Source organism: Rhinopithecus bieti, unplaced genomic scaffold (assembly GCF_001698545.2).
Source record: "Rhinopithecus bieti isolate Rb0 unplaced genomic scaffold, ASM169854v2 scaffold_78620, whole genome shotgun sequence".
Classification (NCBI taxonomy): Eukaryota; Metazoa; Chordata; class Mammalia; order Primates; family Cercopithecidae; genus Rhinopithecus; species Rhinopithecus bieti.
In genome coordinates, this window is record NW_016829908.1 from 403,132 (window position 1) to 416,227 (window position 13,096).

The 13,096-nt window shown below is 39.2% G+C and overlaps 1 protein-coding gene across 1 annotated transcript in view; it reads right to left on the bottom strand.

Moving 5' to 3' along the window:
• SASS6 (SAS-6 centriolar assembly protein) overlaps nt 1-12,925 on the bottom strand; it is a 51,358-nt gene extending 38,433 nt beyond the window's left edge. The window contains 6 exon segments of the mRNA XM_017865144.1: nt 344-409; nt 1,338-1,509; nt 2,363-2,467; nt 3,150-3,229; nt 5,885-5,945; nt 12,706-12,925. Coding sequence (XP_017720633.1) covers nt 344-409; nt 1,338-1,509; nt 2,363-2,467; nt 3,150-3,229; nt 5,885-5,945; nt 12,706-12,770 — 549 coding nt within the window. The 5' untranslated portion in view covers nt 12,771-12,925.
• Between the last annotated feature and the right edge of the window lie 171 nt (nt 12,926-13,096).

Sequence of the window (13,096 nt, forward strand, 5' to 3'; positions counted from 1 at the left end):
AAGGTTTAGAGCATAGGAACTGAAAAGTCATTTAGGCCAGAGGAATGAGGCAGTAAGTGGGGAGCAGAGAACCAATATGTTACAGAAATATACACATCTTATTTAATGCAGACTCGAGGGAACATATTGGGGATACAGAAATGTTGGTGTAAAGTCAAGTATGTACAAGAGAAAGTATCAGATTAAGATAATTAAGTGGTAGCTGAAGGGTGGCAAAGAGGAGAGGAAATTCAATGGAAGCATGATTTGAAAGAAAATACATAAAAGCTTGGCACTGAGTCAAGGAAGCAATTCAGCGCCAGTATCTGGATGACTTACAAAGAAAAAGTGAAATTCGAATTACCTTTTGTGTAAAGTCCAGTTGCCTAGTAACATCATCTAGTGATTGCATCAATGATAATTTTTCTTCCTATTCATAAAAATAATAAAATTATACAATTTACAATGTAATCATCTATAGCCATGCTACTTAAAGTATAGCATCAGCATCATCCTGGAAGCCTGTTACAAATGCAGATTCTTAGGCTCCATCTCAGACCTAAATCATTTTAACAAGATCCCCAGATAATTTAAAGTTTGAGATGCACTGATCTATATAGCATTTGACTAGAAAGATTCTAAAAACTTGGCCAGGCGTGGTGGCTCAAGCCTGTAATCCCAGCACTTTGGGAGGCCGAGACAGGCGGATCACGAGGTCAGGAGATTGAGACCATCCCGGCTAACACAGTGAAACCCCATCTCTACTAAAAAAAATACAAAAAAACTAGCCGGGCGAGGTGGTGGGCGCCTGTAGTCCCAGCTACTCGGGAGGCTGAGGCAGGAGAATGGCGTAAACCCGGGAGGCAGAGCTTGCAATGAGCTGAGATCCGGCCACTGCGCTCCAGCCAGGGTGACAGAGCGAGACTCCGTCTCAAAAATAAAAAAAAAAAAAGAAAGATTCTAAAAACTCAAGCAGCATCCCTATGTTGTTTCCTTGTGCCATATAGCACTTTGTAATTGTCAAGACATTTCCATATATCTTATCTAAGATTGGCTACATAGGGTAGCTATTTCCATACATGTCTAGCAGCTGATGAAACCATGACAGAAGAGTTTAGGTGACCTGTCCAAAAATCACACATGATTGATAAAAACCCTGGGACCTAAGCTTCTCAATTCCTGGTCCAGATCCATCCCCACTATACCCTGACTAAATAAAAAACAGTAAAATAAATTCATTATATATCATAAAACTTTATTCAGAAAGCAAAAATGTATGGCACCGTATCTCTTCAATAATTTATCAAAGACCATTGATACTTATTTTGTTAAAAGAATAACTTAAATTTAAATCTTACCTTGCTACATTTCAGACAGCCTGCTAGAAATTTCTTTATCTCCACATCATTTCCAGGTAAAAGTTTTAGTGAGAGGTGGGTAAGATGCTTAAAAGGATTTGTCTCTACCACATTTAAAAATGCAGGTGAGTTATCCAACATAGCTGCTGGAGAAACTAACTGTAGTAAAAACCTATGAAAAGAAAATGTTACATTATAACACACTTAGGAGATAGTGAAAATCTCTCACTGAATCAGAAGCTTCTCTACTTAGAAAGCTCAGGAAAGGGAGCACATTGAAATAACAGGGGCCAATATGAAAGGACTCCCAATGGTAAACGATAAGATAAATTGGGCAAAAAAAAGATTGACTGAAACATAGTGACTATATAAAAGTCCATGAGTTCATGAGAAACACATGAGAGAGAAAGCACAAACTAAAAACAAAAATTCACTGAGTGCCAGAAAAGTAGACTACCAGCTCTTCACTCTAAAAAAATGACAATTTAAATGCAAGAATTAAGCATTTATCCTTTATGAATTTTCTGAGTAATCAAATAGCCCTAATTGCTGAGGAAAAGTTCTTCTTTATAGAATAATTATACTTCATATAGAAAAAATGATAGAAAAGCATCATTTTGTTCTTCCTAATGAAATAACAGATTCAACAACAATCATCAACTGATAAAGCCAATAAGTAAAAGGTTGATGGTGAACTTTACAATAAAAGAATCAGGCATTAGCACCATACACACATACAATCTTAGTCTTCCCTTTTCCAAGTTCATTATATAAAACCAAATATTTGATGCTGCCAAATATTTCGGATAACTTTAGTGCCTCTGTCAAGACATGAGAATTAAGAACTATTTCTGATTTTAATCAAGATGCCTTAAAATCTGAGATTTAATGGAGGCCTAACCCCAGTTCTAAAAATAAACAGGGATATTCATAATAAATGGAAAAGATTTTGCCATCAACTTGTGTTTCAAAGAAGAATCTGTCTTGAATTAAATTTAATAATGTAGTGTTCTCACGCAACTTACCTTGGAATTTCTTTGGCATGTTCTTGAGTACACTGCTGAAGGAGATCTATAAATTTTTGTGGGAAAGCTAAGAAGTCTACCAGAAGACCTTGCTGGAATTTTAAACTATACAGAAGAAAGGAAAAGAAATTTTTAAAAAATTTAATTAGCTTATTTTGGTTTTTGAGACAGAGTCTCACTCTGTCACCCAGGCTGGAGTGCAGTGGTGCAATCTTGGCTCACTGCAACCTCTGCCTCCCAGATTCAAAAGATTCTCCTGCCTTAGCCTCCCGAGCAGCTGGGATTACAGGCATGTGCCACCACACCCAGCTAATTTTTGTATTTTTAGTTAAGGCAGGGTTTCACTATGTTGGTCAGACTAGTCTCGAACTCCTGACCTCTTCGGCCGCCTAAAGTGCCGGGATTACAGGCATGAGGCACCGCGCCCATCCAATTACTAGCTTTCATTATAATTAGCATCCTGAAGGATTCTTTTTTTTATTTACTAACCTTTGTTATAATCAAGAACTAAGCTAAGGAGCTCTGATTTTCATAGAACGTATTCAATGGGGAAAAAATCAATAAATTCAGCAAAAGCTTCAAACTTCACAAGTGTTTTAAGCAGAATTCTAATAACCCACAAAATATTTATTTTCCAAAACACCCTAAGTAAATATAGTACAAATAGCCCAATATTCCCAAAGTAACTACATCTAATATGTAGGTATGTATTTAAAGAGAACAGTACCAATAAAATGTAGAAACTTATTCTTTCATTAAATATAAGATCAGAAAAAAATTCAGTTACCTTTGAAAATCTTCCTCAGATATAACAAGGTTATATAAAAAAAATGGATCCGTGTCATCAGTCAGACGAATAACTAAGTCCTGAAAGAAAGTTTGTTGTTTTTAAATGTTTTTACTAGATCTGGCTTTTTGAGTAATTTCTTCCTTCTCAGAAGTAAAAAAATCCAACAACATCAGTGTATCATAGTTATATTGCAGACAGTTTTGTTTTTTAGTGCTGCTGGTTTTTATTAGTCTTTACAGAGTTAGAATCTTAAATAGGGGTAGACATTCTGCTCTTTGAGAGCCACATGGAGGTGTGTAAAAGTTAAGTAAGTGCTAAGAGTTGAAAGTTTAGGAATATCTTCCTATCAGAGGCTTGGGGAAATTCAGACCCAGTCCTTGCTACACCATAACATGATGACAAAAATTTTCTTTACCACTGAACATACCACATTCAATTTTATTTTTAGTTTCCCTTAAAATTAACTGGTATAGCATTTCAAAAGTGGCAAATATATCAGTAGAACTGACAATAATCCACACTAGAAAAAAGAAAGCTTCTGTCTCTCAGAAGACAGGGGTATCAGGTAATACGTTGCCAGGCTTCTTCCAAAGGGCCTATTCTCTCCTAAACCAGGTGGCCACTGACATGGAATCCCATCTGTTTTCAGTCTCAAATGAAGTAGGTACCTTTCATAAAGACCACTTTCCAGGTAGCTAAGTGTACATAGTGTGGGAGATCATCGTAACAGCTAGAGCTCACAAAAAGTACACCAAAATTATGTACCAGAGAACACTGGTGAAAGAAAAACAGCATTAGTTACAAGATGAGGTAAAACTAATACAGAACTGGGCATTAAGGTTAATAATACATTTGAAATAAAATCTCTACTCATGGCTACTAAGGAAATGCTAAGATCCCAGAAAAATCTAAACCACTTATGCACAAAGCTAGAAATTGAAGAGGTATAGCAGGCCTAAGGAATAACATGTAAGAAGTATAATATATAATCTCCACCCTGGAAAATTAGTAATTTAGGCACCTGCTCTGCCTCAGAATGCCTTGTTCTCAAGCAGCTTCTATTTAAGTACTTCTTGAAATTCACCCAGGAGGCTACTTAAAAAACCAAACGTAATACTAATACTACTAGGTCCCTAAACGTGTTCAGGGAAAGCTATGGCACACAGAAAACAGATGCTATAGTTCAGTGTGTTTTTTTTTTGACATAGGGTCTCGCTCTGTTGCCCAGTCTGGGTTGCAGTGGCACTATCACAGCTCACTGCAGCCTCAACCTCCCAGGCTCAAGTGATCCTTCCACCTCAGCCTCTCAAGTAGCTGGAAATACAGGAGTATGCCACCTCCTTCAGGTAATTTGTGTATTTTTTTGTAGAGATGGGATTTCACCATGGTGCCTACATTGGTCTCAAACTCCTAGCTCAAGCAATCTGGCTTCAGCCTTCCAAAGTGCTAGGATTACAGGTGTGAGGCACTGCCCTTGGCACAGATGCTGTATTTCTTAGTCCTCTGTTCCATTGGTCCCCAGCCTTTTTGGCACTAGAAACCAGTTTTGTAGAAGACAATTTTTTCCAAGAACTGGGGGGTGAAGGATGGTTTCCGGATGAAACTTCCACCTCAAATCAGGCATTAGATTCTCATAAGGAGCATACAGCTGAGATCCCTTGCATGTACAGTTCGCAATAGGGTTTACACTCCTATGAGACTCTAATGCCACCACTGATTCGACAAGAGGCGGATCGTAGGAGGTAACGATCTCCTGCCCACCTGCCACTCACTTCCTGCTGTGCAGCCCAGCTCCTAACAAGCCACAGACCGTACCAGTAAGTGGCCAGGGGGTTGGGGACCCCTGCTCTACTCTATATCCTTAGTTCTGTTAATGACTCACACTTTTGAAGGTTATATGAGACTGATACTCTAAATGCCTCTCTTCAAAACGTAAAGTAAAGGAGTCACAAATGTCTCCCTGTAGTATTTTGGTTTATTGTTTTTACATTTACACCATGAAATGCCAATTCTATAAGGCAGCAGTGTGTGTGTGTGCGCGCACGCACATACGACCAACAGCAATAAAAGATATTTTATATATATATATGTGCGTGTGTGTGTGTATATATGTGTGTATATATATATATGTGCAACTTTTAAGTGCACTAGGCAAATCTAAGGAGACTGTCACCCCAACCCCCAATTCTTCATGTATGTTTTAGAAATATATGGTATAGGCCGGACACAGCAGCTCAAGCCTGTAATCCCAGCACTTTGGGAGGCCAAGGTGGGTGGATCACGAGGTCAAGAGATCAAGACCATCCTGGCCAACACGGTGAAACCCTGTCTCTACTAAAATACAAAATGAGCTGGGCGTGGTGGTGCATGCCTGTAGTCCCAGCTACTCAGGAGGCTGAGGCAGGAGAATTGTTTGAACCCGGGAGGCGAGTGAGCCGAGATCATGCCATGGTACTCCAGCATGGCAACAGAGCAAGACTACATCTCAAAAAAAAAAAAAACAAACAAAAAAAGAAATACATAGTATAATTATGTTCTTCTTCATAATTATATGAAAACAACTGAAGTTGTTTTCTCAGTAGATTCCACCACCCTTGATTTGCAACAGTTACAAAATAGCCCAAAATTTAAAAGCAAAATAAATGCAATAAAAGATGCCACATTATTAAAGAACAAAACTAATTATCTACAATGTACCTAAATGATATTTCAAAAAAGAACTAAATACCAACCTTTCTGTGAACTGGATTAGAAACTGATTGTAGTTCAATGCTCATTCTTATACTTACTCTCCTGTATGAAAAGACATACCCAACTATCAGAAACATTCACATGAAATGAGTTATCACTATCATTTGTATTAACTAAAGTTTTCAGTCTTAAGAGACAAGACTTTCCACATGTGTTCTCTAACTTACAAACAGAAGTTTGAAAAGTATGCTGGATTTGAAGTTTAATGTCTTGTTGTTCCACTAGTGAGTAATCTAGCAGTGTTCAACCTAAAACTAAATTTTTCTCACCTGTAATATCGGGATATTGTGAGGAATAAATAGACACTGTGGAGTGCCTAGCTCTAGCCTGATATATGACTTTGCTGCCCTGATTGTAAAATAACATCTATTGAAAGACAAATCATCAATTTAGTAACTTTTCAACTGTAAAATGCGGATGTTTTGAGGACTAAATGAGGTAACAACCTCGTATATCCTTAATGCCCTGATCCTAAAATAACATCTAGAAAGACAAACCACCAATTTAGTAACAACTTTTCACATTAAAAAATTACCATGTCAAGTGATCAAACTGATTTATGAGAGACTGATTCCATTTTAAAAACTTAGTATGTGGCCCGTCGGGGTGGCTCACATCTGTAATCCTGGCACTCTGGGAGGCTGAAGCAGGCGGATCACTTGAGGTCAAGAGTTGGAGACCAGCCTGTTCAACATGGCAAAACCTCATCTCTACAAAAAATACAAAAACTAGCCAGGAGTGGTGGCACCCACCTGTAGTCCCAGCTATTTGGGAAGCTGAGGTGGGAGAAATGCTGGAACCTGGTAGGCAGAGGCTGCAGTGAGCCAAGACTGCACCACCGCACACCAGGTCTGGGCAACAGAGTGAGACCCTGTCTCAAAAAAAAAAAAATTAAAATTAAAACTTAATATGTGAAGTAATATTAGAATGCTTTGAATGTTTAAAATCAAGAAAATAACCTATTCCCTACACTTATGCATACAAAAACGTATTTTCACATCCACGAATTAAATCTGCTTAATATATTCTTTATGTAATATAACCATAGAAGTACTATCAACAAGTTTATTACACCTATCCTTGAGTAAAGTAACTCTAAGCCCTGAGAGGGAGAGACCACAGTGTTCCACATCCTATGCTGTATCTTAAGAGAATCCAGAATCGGACACAGGTATATAAGTGAAACTGCTCATAAACATTAATCAAATAGAGCACAAATGTTTATATCATTCAGAAAATAAAGGAAGAAATTAGTAAAAAATATCTATGCACAAGTACTTCTCAAACTATTTTACCAGAATTAAATAACAATGTCTTTTCTTTGATGTACAGGTAGAAAAAAAGTAAACTAACAAATAGAATTTGTTCAATTTTAAGTTTTTCTCCTAAGGACTTCTTTTAAACCTTTCCACACTATTGCTTATCTACTACACAAGTAAAAAGTATAAACAGCAATTGAGTATTGACAGAAAAATTTGGGAACAGTTGATCAAGGCTAGCTTCAACTGTTCACATTTTTTAATGCTGACTTGTAATTTTATATGGGTTTAAAATGTGTCATTTTAGTTAAGTTTCTTGTTGAACATATGATTGGATGCTAAATCTCCATTTGTACAATAAGGTTAAATGCTATCTCATAACTTGTATCTGTTTTCTGAAAAGGAACACGAAGCACTAGTTTACACCACAGAGAGGAAGAATTATTTTCAAAACAAGAGAATACACTGTTCCTATTTTTCTAGTATCTAAAGCAACGTATGTGAAACAGATCAGAGTGTTATTCCAATTCCATTTAAGCTTTCCTGAGCTGGGCACAGTGCCTCCCACCTGTAGTACTGGCTACTTCAGAGGCTGAGGCAGGAGGATAGCTTAAGCCCAGGGGTTCAAGTCCAGTCTGGACAACACAGCAAGATTAAGCTTTCTTGAGGGGGGAAAGAAAAACTCAGTTTCCTAACTTGTAAGATAAGAGGATTCAACTAGAAGGTTTGTGAGAACCTTTTTAGCTCTACATCATTATGTTTGGTTTTCATCTTCTGAAGTTTTCTCTAGTATAAATGCCATAGTGGTATGATACTGCAGTTGGTATTTAACTTTTTATGGTGCTTTACAGTTTTATTTATTTAGTTTTATTTTACTTATTTATTTGTTTTTTGAGACAGAGTCGCGCTCTGTTGCCCAGGCTGGAGTGCAACGGTGTGATCTTGGCTCAGTGCAACCTCCGTCTCCCAGGTTCAAATGATTCTCCTGCCTCAGCCTCCTGAGTAGCTTGGATTACAGGGGCACACCACTGCATCTGGCTAATTTTTGTATTTTTAGTAGAGATGGGGTTTCACCGTGTTGGCCAGGCTGGTCTCAAACTCCTGACCTCAAGTGATCTGCCCACCTCAGCCTCCCAAAGTGATGGTATTACAGGCATGAGCCACCGCACCTAGCAGGTGCTTTATGGTTTTAAAAGTCCTGTCATACTTCATACATCTGCAAAAAGTACAAGAAGAGTCCATTTATTAAAGTGTTCTTTACATAACCCTGGAAGAGTTATACTACTATGATAATTTACCAATCATACTAATGATATTGTTGTATACATTCCAAATGCCTATATACATTAGATGTTGAAAGAAAAAAGGGAAGGCCTATAAGTTAAATGTATTCCCCATGCTTAGTTAAAAAACATCCCTAGAAATATGTTATAGAAAAATACAAGCTTTCAGAGGATATGCTAACTAAAATCACAAATCTTATTTTTTCCCTTATAATGGAAATGTCATAAGAGCAATATAAAACAATAAAAACTCAATAAAATGTTATTTCTCATCTCAATAGATGTCATACTCTGAACAAAGCATAAATCTACAAAACATCCTCCCTCCCTGACATCAGATTTAGCTATGAGTTCTTTTAAATAAAAAGTATGCTAAACATCAGGCATGCTTTAGCAGAACTGGATTCTAGGCCATCTCTGCCACCCACCCAGTAACTGTGACGTTAAACTATCAATCAAACAAATAAAAGCTACTTTAAGCCAGGTATTGTGCCAGGTGCTAGGGATACAAACAGAAATAAACATGGTCCAGGGGCCTGGCGCAGAGGCTCACATCCGTAATCCCAGCACTTTGGGAGGCTGAGGTGGGAGGATCACTTGAGGCCAAGAGTTCGAGACCAGCATGGGCAACATAGCAAAATCCTATCTCTACAAAAAATTTCTAAAATGAGACAGGCATGGTGGTACATGCCTGTAGTTTCAGCTACTCTGAAGACTGAAGCAGGAGGAGAGCTTAAGTCCAAGAGTGTGAGATTACAGTTAGCCACGATTATGCCACAACACTCTAGCCTGGGCAACAGAGTGACAGCCTCGCTCTAGAAAAAAAAAAAAAAGAAAATAATTTTTGGGCATAGGATGACAGAAACAAAACAAAACATGGTTTCTGTCCTCAAATTGAGATGAGATTAATGACTTTTCCCTAGATTTGCTTCTGATTGCATTTTAGGGAGGGAAGGGTTACCAATACTTACTGAGTACCTGTCAGGTATTCTACATATACTATCTTATTTAACAATAATCTTGATAAGTAAATATTATCTGTTTTACAAAAGAAGAACTTAACTCCCAAATAATGGTTTAAGGTCACATTACAGAGCCCAAATGAAAACTCAGATCTTTCACCTACACCACACTAATACATGAACAATGGCAATTCATTTCAACTTAGGCAACTTTGAAGGGTCCTTATAGTGGAAGGATTTAAGACACACCTGAAAGTTATGAAAGATAAAAGCATTTGAGGCACAAGGAACAGCAGGGGTAATAGCATAGAGTGAGTATCAGGTACATTCAGAAGGTAACAAGAATGCTTATAAGACTTTTATATTGGGGAGATAAGCTTAGGACACAAAACTGAAAAGGTAGATTAGTGTTAAATCATGGGCTTCAAAATTTTGCATAATTTTCCGCCAGATGAAGTTCCCTGATCATTACCACTGTCCTCAACTGAATTTCCTTCTTCTCTGACTTTAGTGTACTTATATTACTTTATACATTTGTCACACATTAACACCTAAAATTTAGTGAACATTTGTTATGCTCTAGTCACTGCTGTAAGCACTTTACATGTAATAATTCATTCCATTCTCATAATACCATGAAGTAGGTACTGTTATTACCATCAACTTAAAGATGAGACACAGAGAAGGAAATTGTACAAGATCAGTCAATAAGTGGTAGAACTGGGACTCAAACCCAGGCAATCTGGCTCCAGAGCCTGAACTCCTAATCTGTGCTATGGTGCCTGTCCAAGGAAAATCTTTTTATTTCCTCTATTAAAATGTGAGTTCCTTGAGGGACAGAATGAAAACAGGTTTTTGCTGGCTTTTGTTGTTGTTGCGGATGGGGAGGGGGGGTGCATATTTACATCCTCCACGCCTAGGACAGTTCCTGAGACACAGTAGACATTTGCCAATATTTGTTGAGCTGAACTGGCCTCAAATACTCAACCAAGGTGTCTGGGCTGGGTGTGGTGGCTCATGCCTATAATCCCTGCTTTTTGGGAGGTTGGGGTGACAGGATCACTTGAGCCCAGGCGTTCAAGACCAGCCTGGGCAACACAGGGAGACCCCGTCTCTATCAAATTAAAAAAAAAAAAAAAAAAAACAGTCAGGTGTGGTGGTATGTGCCCGTAATTGCAGCTACTCAGGAGGCTAAGGTTGGGGGAACCCTTGGGTCCGGGAGGTCAAGGCTGCAGTGAGCTGTAATTGTGCTGCTATACTCCAGTATGGGCAACAGCGAGACTCTGTCTGGGAAAAAAAAAAGAGAGAGAGAGAGTCTGGGTTGTTCTTCCTATAGGTCAAGGATCACCAAATTATTCTGTAAAGGGCCAGATAGCAAATATGTTAGGCTTTGCAGGCCATAAGGTCTCTGTCACAATTACTCATCTCTGCCCTTCCTGTGCAAAAGCAGCTACAATTTGTAAGCAAATAAGCATGGTTGTGTTCCAAGAAAAGTTTATTTACGAAAACAGGGATTCATCTGGCCCATGTGCTCCAGTTTGCTGACCCCTATTACACAGATAATAGGAATATATTAAAGGTTTCTAAGCAGAGAAATTGAGTTTTAAGATTAACTGTGATGGCAATGTAACCAGAAAGAGACCATCTAGGAGCTGCCATATTGAAACCAAAGTCATGGCCCCCTTTATCTTTCTATAATCATTCTAGAACAGTGTTGTCCAATGGAGATACAATGCAAGCCACAAATGTGAGCCAGATACGTAATTTTAATTTTTTTCATTTTCTTTTTTTTTTTTTTTCAGAGACAGGGTCTCACTCTGTCACCCAGGATGCAGTACAGTGGCGCAATCACAGCTCACTGTAACCTCAAGCTTAGGCTCAAGCAATCCTCCCGCCTTGGCCTCCTAAAGTGCTGCGACCACAGGTGTGAGCTACCATACCTAGCCTACTTTTAAATTTTCACATTTAAAAAAAACTTTTAAAAGCAGATGAAATTACTGTTAATAATTTATTGTATTTAACCCAATATACCCCAAAATATTGCCATTTAACACATAATATAAAAACTGAGATATTTTACATTCTTTTTCCATAGTAAGTCTTAAAAATCCAAAGTGCATTTTCATACATAAAGCACAACAATTCAGATAAGCCCCATTTCAAATGTCTAATAACCACACGTGGCTAGTGGTTACCATACTGGACAGCATTAAAAGAATGATCAACTAAACCTACAGATCTCCATATGCAGCTGCTGGTTTTGGTACCATCTCCTCGACCAGCTTGCCATTGATTTTTGACCGAATTCTGAACTATATGTACTACAGTTTGACATTACCGGCAACTCAATAAGGCAATGTCTTCATTTTTTATATTACATTTATACACCACTTAGCTTTCACATACGATTTCACACCTGATCCTCATTACAAACACGTGAATACGCACGTTATATCAGTTTTACAAATGAGGAAAGAACGTTCAAAGAAAAAAGAGACAACTCTTGAGTGTTGGAACTAAGAAAAAAAACTAAGTCTCCCGACCTCTGGTCAAATCTCTCTATTTACGCCCCAATAAAACCACCTCCTTAATCAAAGTTGAACTTCTCTGTGCGACTGGTCTTTATTTCCTCCAGTGATTGTAAACTCCATGAAGAAAAGGACTGTTTTTCCTGATCACTGTATTCCCAGTGCCCAGCAAGGTGTTTTACAAGGAGCCAATATTTACTGAATGAATTGATTAATGACGTTTCTGATTTTCTCATTGTTAGTCAGTTAAATGTAATTTACTTTTTTTTAAAGCAACTGATGTGAAGAGCCAAAGTACGCCACCAAATTCGTAGGTTTTTAAAAGTTGAACCTTACTGCCAACATACTCTCAAAAGAGAACGGGGGTAAAAGGCTCCGAGCCAAGGCCTGAGTTCTAGCGCTGACCCTGCCATGAACTGGCTGTGAGCCCTCACGTAAATTTTTTTAACTTCTCTGGGCCAGAGTTCTTATCTGTCAAAAGGGAAGAGTAGGGCTATAAACTTCACGATTGCGTTCACAGCTAGGGTTTTTGACATTAACTTGATGTGAGCCGGCTTCCTATTTCCTCACACCCCTCCTCCAGTCCCCTCTGCAACGGCCGACTTTGCGACAGAGGTAACCACCGGGCCCTCTGGGTTCCCTATCCGCTTCCTGGGGGGGCCGACTTGACACCTAAGTGCAAGGCGGAGCCCACTGGCCGGAACCGCCATCTTTCCCCATTGGCCTGACCCCAACCGCCACCCGCGGGCACTGGATGACGCGCTCCTTACCTCTCCTCGCAGTCTTTGCATTTCACCTGCAACGGGACTAGTTGGTGGAACAGAACTTGGCTCATGTTGGCTCGCTGCCCCGGCTGGTGTGTGGAAAACCCCAACAGGCCCGGCCCTCGGAACTAGCCCGAGAGGCGTCCCGGCCCTGATAGAGTTTGAGTTTGGCGCTCGGCTTCTGCGGAGGAGGCGGGGAGAGAGAAACGAGGGAAAGACGTAAGAGACTTGGCCCTCGCCAGCCACCATCGGATTCTTCCGGTTCTGCGGACGATAAGGGGAAGACGGTTGTGGTAGTTCCGGGCATTACCTTGTGTGGCGGGGGCTGAGGCAGCCATGTTTGTTAAGGGAAGGGGACCCTAAGGAAGCTGACAAGTTTTCTTCTGGTTGCCGGGTG